At 42.4% G+C, this 18,402-nt stretch overlaps 1 protein-coding gene across 1 annotated transcript in view; it reads right to left on the reverse strand.

Annotated features, from left to right (window-relative positions):
- The window catches only part of LOC131066334 (RNA pseudouridine synthase 4, mitochondrial), a 128,086-nt gene that overhangs the window by 43,404 nt on the left and 66,280 nt on the right, over positions 1-18,402 (reverse strand). Inside the window, exons 2-7 of the mRNA XM_058001077.1 lie at positions 18,179-18,247; positions 17,885-18,045; positions 17,732-17,777; positions 17,556-17,636; positions 16,363-16,479; positions 16,096-16,197 (exon numbers count right to left, since the gene is read on the reverse strand). Of these exons, the coding sequence (XP_057857060.1) occupies positions 16,096-16,197; positions 16,363-16,479; positions 17,556-17,636; positions 17,732-17,777; positions 17,885-18,045; positions 18,179-18,247 (576 nt within the window). The remainder of the gene's footprint in view (positions 1-16,095; positions 16,198-16,362; positions 16,480-17,555; positions 17,637-17,731; positions 17,778-17,884; positions 18,046-18,178; positions 18,248-18,402) is intronic.

Raw genomic sequence — 18,402 nt, forward strand, 5'->3', positions numbered from 1 at the left:
TGCAATGGATCCTCCCAGTAGGAGTAAGGAACTAAGGGACTAAGTGAAAAACAACCAGAAAATACTGAGAGGGGGAGGGGGTGAATCAGTATTTTAGAACTAAAAACTTTTAATACACAAAATTGAGACAAGATAAACAAAGAGAAGATGACACAGATTTTTATCACGTGGAAAACCCAGTAACCCAGTCGGTAAAAACCACAGTACTCACTAATTCAAAAATTGGGCTACAACCCAGTACAACCAAGAGCATCTACTCTGAACAATAGAGGCAACAACCTCAAAGAGCACCAACTTCAGATCTTTTACACAGGCACCAACCTGGACTTGCAAAGTAAATTTTTAAAACAAAATGAGAACAAGATTAGCCCAGACAGGCTGTGTGTTCCGACAGTTAAGTTCACAATAAAATCTTCACCTTACAGTTTCATTTCAAACTCAGTATTTTATAACTGACAGTTTCTTCTTACTTCAATCAATTTCACAAAGTTATTGATATGCCTGTATATTCTCAGTTTAGAAGAGCTTACTCCAGAGAAAATTCATTTCAGAAACCCCCTTTTTCATACACCATCAGCTTGTGAAGAATCTTCAAAAAGGCTATATAATTCAAACATTTTCAGAACCCCCAAAAAAAACCTTCACCACAGCACAATATATTTTTTATTAAAACAGCTCCAGTTTTTAAAAATTGATGCTTCAACTTGCATCCAAATCTCTTTTTCATACTCGAAAAAGACAAACGTTATCATCACCGACCTAAGTCACCAGGTTCGAATTCGAATTCGAAGTTCAACAACTTTGAAATTCAAATGAAGTTTGATGAGGGAAAAATTCGAAATGTATAAAATTCGAATTAAATTCGCCATATGTAATTTTTAAATTGTTTTAATAAATATATGTAATATATCTATAAAATTGTCTAAATAGTTTAACATTGATAAATAGATTTGAAATCGTTACAAAAAGATGACATATTTATAAAATATAAACCATAGGAAACAATGAAACATATGCTTGGGCACGAACGGCGGCAAAAACGGCAGGCAAAAATTGCAAGCGAACTTCTCCTTGCAGGCTGCGACTATCACGGGTCCGCGACTACTTCTCCTGCAGGCCGCAACTCACGACAGACTGAAGATGTGTTTAAAAAATATTAACAGAAGAAGAAGGCCAAAAATTAAAATTAAGAGAGAAATTTAAATTAAAAAAAAAAAAAATTAAATTCGAATTTCAACGATTTTTTTTTTTTTTGAAGTTCGGCAAATTTCAAACTTCAAGGATGAAATTCGGCCAAACCTGGTGACTTAGTCACCGACTGTCAAAGGAAATGCCACATCACCACCTGTGCGTTTTCATATTCTACACACCTGCAACCCATTAGAAGACAGACCACCGTTTTTTTAATATCCAAAAATTTATCAGAATATAATAAAGTTTTTAACGCATCACCCAAATGCTTTTTTCATCTATTTCAAACTGCGAACTAATCAAAACGTATATCCACAACCTTCAAAGAAGAATATAAGGACCAACTGTTTTTACGAACTTCGCTCGGTCAGAACAAAAGCCAAGGAATAAGAATCGACGCACTAAACCAGTAGCCAGGTTGCAAGAAAAAAAAACAAAAAACACCCACTCCAAACATCTGCCGCATAAAAGTTAATAACTCCAAACAGCTTGGTCTGCACCTCACAAAATGTCAGATGGCTTCAAAAGAAAACAACCACACTTATTAAATCATTTGCCGTTTTAAAATATATCCAGCTCATGAAAATTCTTTGGAGGTTTTATTAGATTTTTCTGACAGCAGCACACTGTTAAAAAATTTCGAAAGAAAACACTTCAGCAATGTAACACAAAAACAAGATGACAGTCAGCACTAAGTACTCCAAACACGACAGCTGCTCTTTTAATTTTCACCGCTCCAAAACACAGCAGCTGGACTCTGAACCACTGACGACTTCTGACAGAAATTCAACCAAAGTTTTGCACACGTTCACATTTTCTGAGTTTCCACAATCTCTTCGATCATCCAAAAATCACTAACAACAAAAACGTCTTATTTACCAGCAAGTCGAATGATTTCCATCTTTAAAAAATGTTCCAGCCAAGCAAAAGAAATAAAAACGGCTTCGACAGGATATGACACTGACAGAGCAAAATGCCTTCACAGTTCGCAGTGCTGGTGACAAACATTCTCCCAGAGCAAATACATAATAGCCATAATGCCACATATTTCTGGCATTACAATGCCAGCAAGGAAACACAATGAAAGAAAACATTTGTTGTATGCGACTCCCAAAGACTGAAGAGATTTAGCCACATGAAGAGCAGGCGTTTGACATCAATGACACTTACCACTAAGGACCATGCAACATGTTTCTAGCAAGGGCAAAGGCAATAGCTGTCTAGCTTGTTCATAAAATTGAATGGGGAGAGTGTGAGTGCAGCATGACAAAGATCGAATGATAGTGATGGGTTGTTCCTCTAAGCCAACATTCTGCAAGGATTTTCTGGTACAATTGATGTATGATTTCCATTACAGCCAATATTCTCAAGTTGACCATTGAGTTATCAATGCAGAGACTATTAGACACAATGCACCACTGAGAGGGGGCTGAATCAGTGGTTCTCAAGCTTTTCCCTTTAACTATCCCTATGAAAGTATACCAATTAACAGATCTAGCTGAATGCAAACTTACCGGTTAGCGAGGAGACTAGACACAAATCCATTCACAGAAAGGGGCATCACATAACACCAATATATATGAGGAAAACCCAAGATGGGAAAAACCTCGGTGAGTAATGCTGCTGGAGACTAACGCTCCAATCCAACCTCACAATGGAACTCTATTACAATGTTTAGGGCACCAACTCAAGGAGCACCAACCCCTAACTTATGGGCTACAACCCCTACAGCGAGCTACAACTCAGAGACCACAAAAACATTCAAATACAAAAGTAATATCCTGGTTACAAAAGAGTTTTGCGACCTCTGCACATAACTTCCTTTTGTCAGTGAGACACCTTCTCTGCTACACCGGTTCACTCTTTTGTTGCTGCATTGTTGGTAACCTTTGCTGATTCACCTCTATTCTTCTTCTACTCTGCTAGATCTCCTCCTCACTACTCTACTCTTCAGTCCTCTCAACTGTCTTCCTATCAGTAAAAGCACCTACCGGTTATCTCCTCAGATGCACTCTAGCTGCTATACGGGTTGCTCAAACCATACCAGTTAACTCTCTGTTAAACCCTATCACTGGTTTAACCTTTGCTCCCTAAGTCACTTGTTGTCGGGGATAATCATTATGTTATGTTGTCATATTATGTTTATGTCGTCGTCGGTAATAATGAGTTACAGCAATCAGTTAGTTAGTCGTCCCGAAGGGCAGTCGGACGCGACGGTTGGTCGCACCCCTTCGGGTATTATATATTGCATACCATTCCTTCGTGGTGGCATCATAATAGTTGTATCAGATGTAATGTGATAGCACTTGATGTACATGGACTGTTGAATTAACACAGAAATCGATTATTTAATATATTTCCATTATGTTCTGTGCATTTACTTTCTGCATTTAATCGTTTACCCATATGAGGCAAACATTTGGCGTCGTTGCCTAGACATACTTGGGAAAGGAAGGAGCGGATGGCGTACGGACACCATGGGCCTACCGTCGGTGAGATTAACCCAGAGGCCTACGACGCGCAAACGGAACAATCGTCGTGGGATGCAGAACGTGATGGCAAGAAGCGAAGGGGAAATTGAACCTTGTAATAATCTCGGCACAATGTTGAGATAAATTGTGGCCGAAAGGCAAAATAAATTATTAAAAAAAAAAAAGTTTTTTTTTGTACATGGTGTGTGCTTGCTATGTACGGAAGTGATTTATGCCAAATATACAAAATAAGGATACAAATAAAAAGATACAAAGTGACGAATGGGAAGTGGCACAAAGAGCGTTGAATCTCAAACAGCAAATAGAACGAAGGCGTAGGCTAAGGCAGCTTGCCGAGGGATGACCGGCCGAGGGGTTGCTCAAAGGGAACCCAGGAGGTGTCACGGAGGTTGTAGAGGCAGAGATAGACGGAGAGAATTACACTCTCTACACTGTCGTAGGGTTGCCCGAAGGGAACCTAGGAATCACGGAGGGTGCCTAAGGAGAACTCGACAATTCGCCAAAATACCACCGTAGGGTAAGAAGTCGCGAAGAGTTGGTGGAACAAACAAGGCGAAGTCTAAACCTAATCGACGCTACCAGAGACCTACTAAAGAACTTGTCCATTTCGGAGGACAACCGGAGGGAGACGACCGAAGGTGATGGTACGGCCGACGGTGCCGAGGGAGCACAAGAGTACCATACGGGAGGTAATTTGTTCGGTTCGGGGTCAACAACCTTCTCCGGAGGACCCACGAGTGGAGGGTCAAGTGCAGGAGGCAGAGGCGGAGGATCACCACGTACAAGCACACAAGGCACCAGAGGAGCGAGACCTAGCGGTGTGATGGTAAGTAAGCAGAAGCTGCCGAAGTTCAATGGCGACGGGAAGGAAGATCCCGTCCGCCATTGCCGCACTTGCGAAACCATATGGTTAGCGAACGGTGTTACCGACCAGGACGAATGGGTAACACAATTTCCAACAACCTTAAGGGGAGTGGCCATCGACTGGTACTCAGATATGGATAAGGCCAAAGTCAGCACATGGCCCGACCTAAAGGAGTTCCGGATAGAATTCCGCCTCCTCAGAGACGACAATGAAATAGTCGCCGAAATCTATGGCACAAAGCAAAACAAGAATGAGACGGTCCGAGCCTATAGTCGGCGGCTCAAGGAACTGTTGGGGAAAATGGAGAGTCAACTAGTGGATGGGTTGGAAAAGAGCTGGTTCGTGGAGGGACTGAAACACTGCATCCGGAAGAAGATGAAAATTGTTCCACCGACCTCATACGAAGATGCATATAATAGAGCAATGGATCTCGAGAGCGACACCAAGACATCCAAGAAGAAAAAGAATAAGGATAGCTAGTCTAAGGATGATGACTCTTCCGAGGGAAGCAGCAGCGATGGCGAGTCTGGCAAAAAGGTGCAAGCCCTGCAGAAGGATATGCTGAGGACGATGAAAGAGCTGAAGGTTATGAAGGGAGGTCCGAGCAAGACCGACGAAGGGGAGCTTTGGTGCACGAAATGTATGATGGACGGCCACACAAAAGGCTCCTGCCCAAAGAAGGCCTATTGTGATATATGCCAGTTGATTGGGCATCCCACCAGGGAATGCCCCTACAACATGAAAACACGAAGCAAACAAGTATTGCTTATGCAGCAACAACCAACTACATCGGGCGGTACCGACAACTCCCAGGCGAACAACAATGCAACCTCGGGAGGCTACCGAGATAATTGGTGCGGAGGACGAAACAACAATAACCACAATAACAATACAAGGAGCCGGATCCAATACGACTCCAAAGGTCGAACGATGGTACAATGCAAAGCATGCACCCAGTGGGGGCACTTCGCTCGAGACTACCCGAAGGGAGAGGCCACACAATATTTGTGTAAATGGTGCGGACCGGGAGACCACGAAGACGCCACCTGCTCGAAGTCCGGCGTCAACTTGCTCAATGTCGAGGAAACCAAAGAAGAGGAAGTGTTGGCCGTAACCCACGCCCAAGCCAGACACGCAATGTGCCCACACCCGTAGATGGAGAAGTGAAGGGTACGGGAAGCACGGGAAGAAATTGAGAAAGAGATACGAGAAAGGGCGAAAGCGAAGGGTACAGCGAGTACTTCCAGCCGACCGGAGGCGGAGGATGCTATACTAAATCAAATTTTAAAATTAAAACTACAGGTGCCTGTGAAGGTACACGACCTCCTCCATACGATGCCTCAATTACGAACGGCGTTGCTAAATAATCTCTCCCAACCACGCACCAATACCAACCACCGCACAGATGTTCCTGGGGGGTCTGCAATAGACCCCATGCTGCTGGCAGTTAACACTGGAAGGAACCCGGCCATTGTGGAGATGGGTATCCTTGGCACCATTCTAACCGATACCATCGTCGATGGTGGATCAGGAGTGAATGCTCTTCCAAAAGAAACCTAGCGGAAGCTGGGGAAGACGACACTGTGGTCATCTACATTCAATCTGCTCGGAGCAGATCAGCATGGAATCAAACCCATCGGGACACTGATGGGCCAACAAGTTACCATCGAGATGCAATCCTTCATACTGGACTTCATGGTAATCCCACTAAAGAAAAAAGGGTATGATGCGATCTTAGGGAGAGGGTGGTTGGTGGCAGCCAAGGCCACCCACAACTAGAAGAACACTCTGTCTATGGAGAATGGAGGAAGGAAGTTTATCATAGACCTCGAGACATAGTTAGTTAGTGAGGAACTGGCATCATCTTCGGAATCAAAGGGTGAAGGAGAAGGCAACCTGAGGAACGAAGGACGAGGCTGCAGGGAGCCCAACGACGAAGGTCTTCTCAAACTAGGAGAGTGCTCCGAGGATGAGACAGGGTCATTGAACGGGCTCTTCCATTGGCAGATGGAGGATTATGAAATGTTCCAGAGCTAAAGGCTCGAAGTAGAGGAACCAGAGCAAGTAACAAAGGAGGTGTACTTGCCAGAATACATAGAATATTGGAAGGGAGACGCCCCAAACCTCGATGACGTAGATAATCCCAAGATCATTGGCAACAATTGGAACCCTGTGTGGAAGGCCGCAGCCTTCAAAATCTTTATTATTCTTCTTCTTATGTAGGGGAAGGAGACCATGGTTGTCGTAGAATTTATGGTTCCAGGTCTTCGGATGGCCATTGAAAATAGACTCGCCACCAACGGATCCAAATTGAAACCCTACAACGCGAAGCACGCAGGGGACCCGAGAGGTCGGAAGGACACCCAAGAGGCCGGAGGGGGACCCGAGAGGCCGGAAGGACACCCGAGTGTCTGGAGGGGGACCCGAGAGGATGGAAGGGGACTCGAGAGGCCGGGCAGGCGACTTGAGAGGCACAGGACCAACGTGGGAGACTCTTGGGCGAGGAAAACCGAGAAGGATGAAGGGTGATCCCAGAGACAGGGGACCCGAGCCGAAGACTCTCGAGACAACTAAATTAGGAAATTAGAAGAAAAAAAAAACCGTATAGTCGTACGGGTCCGCACGACAATTGACCGTACGGCCAGGAAAAATAAAAAGTAAAAAATAAGAAAAAAAATAAATAAAAAATTAAATAATTAAAAATAAAAATAAAAACCGTACGACTGGGAAAAAAATTTAAAAAAAAAAAAAAAGCGGAGACACCGTACGGTGGGGACCACGTTAGTGGCACCGCAGGGTCCACCGTGCGGTGGCACCCACCGTACAATGGCACCGCGGGGTCACCGTACAGTGGCACCGTGGGGCCACCATGCGGTGGCACCGCGGGGTCACCGTGCAGTGGCACCGCATGCCGCCATGCGGTGGCACAGTGGGTCACCATGCGGTGGCACCGCGTGCCATCGTGCGGTGGCACCGCGGGTTACCGTGCGGTGGCACTGTGTGTCCACTATGTCGTGGCACTGTCTCCACCATAAATAAACTGCAGCGCCAAAGAGAAAATTCCAACGCAGGCAAGGAAAAAATCACAAGGCAGACAAAACAAAATCACGGAGGAAGGAGATTGAACACCGCACACCAGCACGCCAAGTACATCGCACCCCGTCATACACCATACTACCAACTGACACGAGCAAGAGAAACGCTGGCAGCTGGAAGCAGAAAGTGGTGGCAACTGGGTAGTTGGAAGGAGGAAGTGGTAGAAAGTGGCAGCTGGCAGTTGGAAGGAGAAAGTGGCAAGCCTGAAGGAGCACGGCAGCGGTGGTTTACAAGAGGGTGAGAGGGAAAATACCATGGTACAGCAGGGATAAAGGTGGTGATGGCATGTGAAAAACAAATTAAAAAAAAAAAAAAGATGACCAAATTGAAAAATCATTCGATGACGTCTGGAGCCAAGACGTTGAAAATATTAGAGTGGAGAAGAAGGGTTTTGGCATCTTAAACTATCACAGAAATGATGTGCGCCATGGACTTTCGAGTGGTTCTGAGGGTTGTAAATTGATCTTGGCAGCGACGACGCCACCCCTCGCCCCCGCCCTGTACTGCGGGGCGCTGCCCCCGGACCCCGCGAGGGGCGCTACCCCTCAACCCCGTTGGGGCGCTACCCCAGACCCCGCGAGGGCACTGCCCCTTGACCCGGCTGGGGGCACTGCCCCTTGACCCGGCTGGGGGCACTGCCCCCAGTTTATTTTTGAGCTACAATACACTTTTTGAGTTGGGCGAAGGGCATCAGAGAAGGCACGGTAGTGTTGGGTTGTCCCGTACTGTGAGAAAGAAGCCTGAAGCTCAGCATTGGCGGGAAGCCCTACGCCGTAGAGGGAGACGTATTTCGGGGTTGCGAACAAACAAAGTCCGAGGGAAGGCATTGTAGGCACGCGAAGTCATACGACACCAGGGAGTTATTCAATTCAGTTATTAGCCTTTGGGGAGTGTGATGGAGGATTCGAGGCATCTCCTAGCCTTTGTGCCAGAGGGTTGTGGCCACCTCTAGGCAGGAATGGTACGCTTTGAGGAACTTGGAGTATGTCTCAGCTGGACGTGAGGTTGCCTTGGTGGATGCATAGAGGGCTCAGGAGGAACTGACCACCAGGTTGGAGGCAGTACTAGCGTGAGACTTAGCTCAACGTACCCAAGAGTTGGATGTCGAGAGGGCAACATGGGTGGCTATCGAGGACAAATTGGCTAGGGAGACAGCATCATTTGAGTAGCAATTGGTGGAGGCTGAGACTGAAAAGCGTGTTTTGCAAACAAGTTTGGTTTACGCACAGGAGGACTGTGATGTCAAAGGAAGCAATAATGGTGAAATCCGCACTTGAGCATCGGATGGTAGCAGAAATGGGTTTTCAGGCGAGGACGCAGCAGGTGTATGAGTTCCACGCTCGACTAGCGTTCGCAGTTCCTGCAGTTCTCTACCTTGGTTTTGTTTGATGTCATCTCTACTTTGTATTAAGTCATCCGGAGACGACTTCTTTTCTTGGGGAGATGATGTTGTCGGGAATAATCATTATGTTACGTTGTCATATTATGTTTATGTTGTCGTCGGTAATAATGGTTACGGCAGTCAGTTAGTCAGTCGTCCAGAAGGGCAATCAGACACGACGGTTGGTCGCAACCCTTCGGGTATTATATATTGCATACCGTTCCTTCGTAGTGGCATCATAATAGATGTATCAGATGTAATGTGATAGCACTTGATGTACATGGACTGTTGAATTAATACAAAGACTAATTATTTAATATATTTCCATTATGTTATGTGCATTTACTTTCTGCATTTAATCGTTTACCCGTATGAGGCAAACATTCTCTTCTACTATTTTCACTCTGACTGATCTAACTCTCTCATACAGCGCTCAATCACTTCGCAACAGCTCTATCTTCTTCCATTCAGCAGCACTTAACAATATCTTTGGCTTGCATATTTATAGCCCAGTCTTCCCGCCAAAAAACAATTCAAATCACAGGCGGTTAGGGTTTCCTCATCAACCTCGAGGCAAACCAAATCCAATCAGATCTCATCCGATCTGATCGCCCAGACAGTTGTTTGCACAACACCGCCATTAATGCGCCTTCCAATGCACGTTTTCTAAACTTAGCAACCACGGTCCTGTATCTCGACTTGCATCTGTCAAAATGCCATTAATATCTCTGTTGTTTCCTTCTCGAGGTCTTCTCACAATCTGATTTTCTTGCTTCGATTCAGGTGCCACCAACTCCCTGATCTTTCTCTGTCGTTCACTCTTTCTCGAGCCACACTCCTCTGATCCGATCCACAAATCACGGGATCCATATTAAATGCACACCTGTAAAAACACCTATCCCTACATGGCACTTCACCAACCTCTACAAGCTTGCAACTTCATCTCTAAGTGGCGTTCATGTCAGCATCCAACTCTTCTCGAACAGTTGTGTCGGTATGGATTGCATCACCGACCAACTCCATTACCGGGTTCATCTACCAGCTTACTAACCCTGCCGGTAAAACCTTCAAACCAGTCTGTCATCAACCTTGCACTTTGCTTCTCTTTTGGTGGAACACTCAACCAGTCAGCACTCTTGCTAACCAACCTTATGCACATCTTCATCAGATGGGATTCTTCCACATCTGCACTTTGTCTGTATTATCGGTGGACATACATACCAGTAAACACTCTTGATGACACTATGTCATCAACCTTCACTAGACTCCATCTTCAATCCGACCATTCTCTTCTGTCTGCATCTGCTCACCCTTGCCTCCTTCTTGATCAGCTCAGACCATATCTCAACCAGTTTGTCAAAGAGACAAACTGATCACACTTCATCTGTTCCGGCAACTCAACATGCCTTCTCTGTCGGTCCAGTGCATATCCCTGATTTCATGCACTTGAGGCATTCCTTTGATTCACCAGTAGATCCGGTGTGAGCCTTCAAACACCTGCCTTTACCCCATCTTCCTTATCTCACAGAACTATGATGCACATTTATGCATAATAGGAGATAAGCTCCACTTATCGATGGTAGTGATTTCTTGTCATTTGCATCCTGCAATGCACTCATGGCTTCCTTGTTTGTGCAGCGTGTCTTCAACTAGGCACATGTGGTCAGGTGTGGGCACATTCACTGTCAGTCATCTCTTTGCATGGTGACTACATCTTCATCCGATGGGAGTCCTGTTGTTCTGCAACCTCACAGCATACCGGTGACCTGTTCATTCTTCTCCTCTAGTGTTGATGTGATTTAGATAACATTCTGCCTCTTCATCACAAACAACATCCAAGCATCCTACTCATTGTCAACACTTCACTTATCAGTTGACATACTCTCCTTACCGATGATACACTGTACCGGTAACCTTACCATTTCATCCACACAAGTCAAGCACTAACTTGTGTACCGGTGACTCGAGTGGTCATTCCTTTGAATGACATTCTCTTTCTTACCTTACCGGTGTTCTGCGACACAAGGAGATATCAAAGATATCTCATCCTGTAGTCCTCCATGACAGTGTTGCACATACATTTCTCATACCGGTAGTTATCCTATACAGGTTGGCATCAATGACAACACAATGCCAACAATCTCCCCCTTTGGCATTGATGTCAACTCATGTAGTATCTGGCATACTACAAACTCTTTCTCCCCCTTTGACAACAATGGCAAAGGGCATTGTCAGGATATCATTCCTCCTTGTATTTACCGGTCATTGACAGAATTCTTTCCCCCCCTTTATCTTCATTGGATGCATCTCCTCCTTTGGTACCACTTGTTACATTTCCTCAAGTCACAGCGCTTGAGATGGAGGACTCAACCATCAACTAACACCAATTGAGCATGCAAATCTAATACTATTTGTTAAAACACTCAATTACAGAAGGATGTGTCAATGAATACTACTCACCTGCCGGTCAAACTGCATCACTTCCCGTTTGATCCCAAATTTCTTTAGAATCAAATGTGATTGTACTATGAGTACAACCAACCAAATGACAAGTAGATACCCATAACCATGAAATTCTCTTGGGTAATCCTACTACACTTTCCAACATCTGCAGTTTGGGCAATCAATTACCATACAAGTTCAAGCATGACGGCTCTACATCATAAGCACTTGAACTCCCCCTGAGTGATACATCTCAGGTCCTCATCTCCGATCGGGTCTACCGAGACTCCAATCATTTCCATATACCGGTTGAATTGTGCAAGAGAGATCATCTGATTATCTTTCAGCTCCATTATTTCACCACAGCCTACGACATGATCTAGGATGTACACAATGCCATACAATGTCATCATCAAGTCATAGATCAAACTGGTTAGCCCAAAAACATGCGAGCATGCATGATCAACCTCTGGGCCAACATATGTCATTCAGGGCTTTTCCGATACCACCTAAGACACAAACTCCACATTCCATGCTACTGGGGCTATTGCAGTGATCTCCAGACTCATTGTCTTACATAACCTGCAAGTAACTCATAGCATTCATGTCGATAACATCCTACACATATCGGTTTCCTGTACCGGTCCATCATCACTATCGGAGCACCTTCCTGTGACTCCTAACATTTTGTGTCACCTTGTTTCTGATTCCAATTGTTATCTTGTCATACATTGACACATGCAGTAGCGATCCAACTCTGATTTGTAGGTGTGTAGCCAAGTTAGCCTCTACACACACTTATCATCTCATATCCATCCATCATACCGGCAACACCTTGTTCTTCCAAGTATCCTACTTCACTAAGGGGGTGAATGATCTAGTTCAATATACTACTCCCCCTGAGATCCTACATCTCTTTTAGGCCTTAGAAGATATCACCTGTACATTGAATGCCCAGTGCCGGTCCATGGTCTTCTTCCTCCATACTTGCTTGGTCTCAATCTTCTTCCCATTTTCAGGCTTGGGAGCAGGTCTTTCCTTCTTCTGCTGATGGGTCCTTCCATTTCCTAATTTTGCCTCACAGCCGGAAGTAGTGCTATAGTAGCACACAGCATCCATCCCAACTTCATGATTGGGGAATCTCTTGACATACCGATTTGACCATCTTCTTCTAGTCATGTTGTTGTGACTAGCAACTAAGACCGGTGGACCTCTTGCTTCTGCAGAGACATTTCTTCTTTGGTTCCATGCAAGCTTCTGACTTCCATATGCTCTGTATCCACCTTTTTGCAGAGCATAGTTGCTATATCAACCTCCATATGACTACAAGTTCCTCTTCCTGCAATCAAACACACTATGGCCAATTCCATTGCAATTATGACAAACAATATTTGCATAACCGGGAGAGGGGACATGCATGTATCTACTCTTGGATACATTTTGCTCATATGCATGATATCTATGAGATCCTAGATTATTCCTTCAAGATCTCTTTCTACAATCTTTTGTCCTATGGCCATAACTATTACATGCAAAGCAATAACCAGTAAAGGATGGCATATGACTTACAAATTTATTTTGCCATGCATGGGGAGATCTTACCGGTCTAGCATCTCGATTTCTCCTCCTTTGAGGATGGATCCTTGGTTGTCCATTCTTTGCAGTCCTTCCATCTGGTCTCTTCTTCTCCCACACTTGCTTTGACTTGTGGGTGGTAGCACTTCCTTGTCTTCTACCAGTAGGAGGTCTTCCTTGTTGTCTTCTCATGTTCCTGCTTCTGATGAAGCTGTCTTCTCCCATCTTCCCTTTTCCTTTGGGATCTGCATTGTTCCTCCTTCTTGCAGCACCAGTCTTCATTCTTGTCTGCAAGTCTTCACCAGTTGTATTTAGGTCAACCTTCTTCCGAGGTGCATTTCTAACTGTGAAAGTTTCCTATGACCAAAAGAGGTGACACATCAAACTGGATTGCTTGGACTATTTTGAATTTTCTAATCCAATCCCAACTAGACAATTAAGTGATTATATGTACAATATGGTTATGGGATGTTACAAGTAGTTACAAAATGATTCATGTCCCATAATTGGTGTAACTTGATCTTCCAAATACCAATGGTTGGGTTGCTGATAGTTAACAATCCAATTCCATGTTCTGCAGATGAAATGTTATGCAAGTGTCATGTCTGTGAGGCTGTTGATTGCACAACTGACCAACAGCTGGCATACAAAGGGTTGCACTATATGCAAAGTGTTGCACAATGTCACAAATGATTGTGCAGTAGCACAAACTGCTATTGGAACCGGTCTGCTACAGCAAGGGCCTCTAGTCATCGGTGCAAGGTTCCTTGAAGCTTGTGGAACTGCACTGTGATCACAATATCTGCATAGCAAACCTCTACTATGCATCATGCATTAGGCCATCTCCATGATTGTCTTATTCCTCCTTTCAAGAACCCCATTCTGCTATGGAGTGAAAAGGGCTGAAACCTCTCGTTCTATACCCTTCTTCTCACAATTTTCTTTGAATTGTTTGGAAGTAAACTCTCCTCCATTATCTGACCTAAAACTTCTAATATGTCTACCAACTTGATTCTGTATAATAGACCAAAGAATTCAAACTTGCATTTCCAAAGAGAAACCTACATTTCTCGAGAAAAGCTCATCAACCACTAGAGAAACATGTCTTGCCAATGATGTTGTAATTAATTTTCATTATGATTCCCACAAGTCATTATAAATAAGGTCATCTAACCCTTTGGGTTGCCATGCACTTTCAGTTGGAAACAACTGCCTTCTTGTTTAATAGCTAAGCACACTATACATATCTCTTTCGTATTCTGAACAAAGGCAGCCCATGAACAGTTTCAATTCAACTAAGTGCCAAAAGGTACTGAAAAATTTAAACGGCCATATTTTTCATGCAAATGGAAGCCAATATTCTCCTCCACAACAAGTACATGCTCACTTATTGTGGGCAGCTAAAAAAGCTTGTATAAACCTCCCTGAGCAATATAAAGAAAAACTACAATATTTTGTTTGGCATTTAAGAGCAAGCATTTATAACCATTGAAAGTCAAACTGATATTTGGCCCCTAAGTGAGTTGGCTAATTGAAAGCAACTTTTTCCTTCATTTCTTAGAAACATAGATGGCATCCCAAAATACATATTTGACACATCATTTGAAATGATATGAACATCAACCCTTTCTTTGATTGCATGAACTTACCCATATCCCAATGAAATTTCCTCTATACAAATATTACCAATAATATACTCAATATACCAATCCTTGCAACAGGTAAAATGTTGCACTGCACCAGAATCAAAGTAATAACAACCAATAGCATCCCGGCTTTCTTGGGAGACAGAAAAGCTGTATTTCTCTCTCAAAAATTGGTCTTTATCCATTTCTACCACATTTACATGTCTGTGCTTTTTATCAAAATGATCATATCATCTTATGATACAATAGAAACACTTCACCTTCACGTTGGGTAAAGACTCTGGCTGATGTGTTTGTCTTCGCCATTGTATTTTGCTGCAAAAACACTCTCCATGTGTACACAATTATACTGTCCCATTTGTCTCCATTCATTTCGCAAAAGATCGAAATAGATCTATTCAAACAGTAAAGTTTGAATAATCGTGATTAACTGCACACATGTTTCAAAGGAATATAGCAAACCATTCAACATCAAAATAGCCATGTTTTTGTTATCTACCTCTTTGTTAATGGCTAATAACTGATCACCCAGTTCTTTTAACCTAAGCCACTTCTCTTACAAGGATCCTCCTCCAACCAGTTTTGTGGAAAACAACTAACTTTTCAATCAAACTGTCCATCATCTAATATTTTAGTTGCATAGGAAGGTGAAGCAGATATAATTCTGGAGATGATAACTCATTCCTTAAAGGACCATATGTGTCTTTTGACTTCACTAATCATCTGGATGTCTACGGTGGTTGCTTCATCAGATTTCTGACAAAATCTATTGAGTTTACTTTCTTCCTTCAAATGCAATAGGCTGTTATATGTGCTGCTGTAGATAAACTATAATTCTTCAGAAATAATAATGTCAACTACTAGAAATTTACTATGCAAGGGGGTAGAGGGCAAAAGTATCAGTCATAAGCAATTTGACATCACTCATGTATTCAATACACTGGACACCTACCTATAATGCTTCCAGAATATGTAAACTATTAGAAATTGTCACCATTCTAATTCATTTATTAACATTTTTGAGCATTGCAAATGGTAAACTGAACAAATAACTATCTTTTGTATATGAGTTATATTATTGAAATTTTCAAAACAGACTTAACAAACATTTCTAGACAATATTAGATTTGAGTTAGCAATATAAATAATCATTCAAAATGTGTATACATATACAAGTTTATGAGACAATTGCATCCCACATGAAGAAGCAAACTATGTCTGTATAGAAAAAGCGCAAGAGTGCAACATACATCCAACAAAAAATTGACCTCCTAGCTCAAAGTTGTAATCCCCGTTGCAGTACTAAATGTACAACATGTGTTATCTGTAAAACTAATACACTTGCAGAATAGAAAAACGTTGCATTAATGTCGACAATAAATGCATTGCACACAGCAAGCAGTATACCTTTTTAAGGGGAGCAACTATTCGACCTTGCTTTTGCTTTAGGATGCCAATAACTAAAGCCCAGTATCTTCGCTTTATGTTTCTTCCAGAAGAATCAAGATTCTATATAGCAGAATCAATCAATCAATTGAACTGGAGGGCTAAAAAGATCTGTTTAAGAGAAATTAAAAATGCAAGAAAAGAGACATGAAACCCCAAAAACATTTTCCTAAAAATGAACTTAATCAAAAACAATAAAAAGACGTAATTTTAAATGCATGCACATACATCGGACAAGGATGTTGTGTTAGTCTTTTCACGAAACAAAGTATGAAGTAGTTTTGCACTTTCACGTGTCCGCCCCATCACCAAAATTCCACTGCACTCTTTGTCAAGTCTGTGCACCTAAAATTGCAACAAATAGCCAATGTTAATGAATCTTAAACCCCTGCTTAGTTCCACAACTTCGAATGTTAATGCATTATCTAAAAAATTACAATCCAACCATTTTTCCTGAAAAGGAAATAAGTGTCAATAGAAAGAACTTGTCCAAACAAGAATTAATGCATATGTATGAACTGCTTGTATCATATCATCTACTTAGCTATGGTGCCTTTAATCTCTTAGGCAAAATACTCCAGAGAATTCATACGTAGCCTGTCAGGGATATGTATTTCTTAGTGACCATAAATTGTGCAAATCATTCAATACCTTAAAATTGCATCCGGATTCCAGAAGCCCAATGTCTGGTAGAGGCCTCTCTGTCAGGTGATATGGCTCCACATTAAACTAGGAAGAAAATTAAGACGAAAACACATTGCACACAAAGATAAAGATAGTGGCCAAAAATTATGCTTTTATCATTGATTGAGGCTAGGTCAACCAACAGGAGAGAAATTCTCGAACACCAAGCAGAGAAAAAAAGAAATATGTAAGCGACAGGGAAGAACAAAAGATAGTGGTCAAAACTGATGCCTTTACATTCTTTGTTAGTGCAGTTACAAAGGTATAGAAGGATAAGGATGGCTTCTGGCTGGAGAAGCCCACGCACATCTAAAAAGCCCCGCAACAGAGAGTGCAGGTTACATGTTAGTAAACTTAGTTTCAATTCAATCAGAAAGGGTTCCATTCAATTGGCCCAGGAATTCATGAAGATATTTAGAATGAGTGTGATATTTACAAGGTGAGAAATTCCTATGAGAATTCTCCTCACAAAACCAACTTGCTTTCCCCCATCAATACATCAGTCAACATATATTGGCAAATCCTCACTATCGTTTTCAACTTTAATCTCATTGGTAACCATCACAAAGGAAATGTGATCTGAAAAATAATGCAAGAAACTTAACAGAGCAAGCTGAAGAAAAAGACAGCCAAGCTGATCTCAGAACCCTCTTTTGTATTATTGAAATAGTTCTTATAGCTCAGCTGATGGGAAAGGAGCATATGAATGTTGAAACACCTTTGTGCATCAGGCTTACCAATCGAGGAGGTTCCATATAGTCATATTTCAATGCTGCTGCTGCCAATGCATCCAAGCTTTTGTGAATGCCAGTGCCACCCTGTAGCAAACATACAAAGATAGTTTAGCCACCATTCCAGGACATGGAACCAATTATTCACACAGAAGAAAATATCATGGTTCAAAATGGCAAACCTGAACAGGTAAACCTGGAGGCTTATTTAAGACAATTATTGCCGGATCCTGAAATAACAGATTACTGTAGTTAGTTTAGATTAGGCCATGCTGCTTACAGTAACCAAGTTTGCAAATAAGACAGCTTGAAATTAGAACTGAGTTTGAGGGTATTCCTTGTATATTTCAAGACTCCGTATGTACTTTATTTCATCTGTACTTGGGTTGAAGGTTTTTCTTTGGACAGGATTGTCTTTTTTAGGACTTTTACTCTCAGAGACAGTAATAGGCAAGTATAGTTTTGTCCCTGGCTTCATAATTTCTTTTCCTAACACCTGCCATTAAACATTATGTTAATAGAGAATTAGGATTTCATCATTGAAAAAAAGAAATCAAATCAAAGAAACAAGAAAGCATTCAGTACAGTTTAAAACAAATACACTGACACTTGAAATTAAAAAACCGCACCCGTTTCAGTTGAGGCTTATGTTTTTCTTGCTCGTGCTGACTTTGTGAATCCATGGAATGCATTCTAACCTGCACATTAGCAGTATTATGGAGCTCCAACTTACCATTGGGAGATGAATAATAATTTACAAGTGAAATAAATGAATTAACAAAAATCAGGCAGGAATAAAAGGGTATCTCGTGTTTCTCTTTTAACATACAAAATCATCAGAGAAAGCTATCTA

This window comes from Cryptomeria japonica, chromosome 3, assembly GCF_030272615.1.
Source record: "Cryptomeria japonica chromosome 3, Sugi_1.0, whole genome shotgun sequence".
Classification (NCBI taxonomy): Eukaryota; Viridiplantae; Streptophyta; class Pinopsida; order Cupressales; family Cupressaceae; genus Cryptomeria; species Cryptomeria japonica.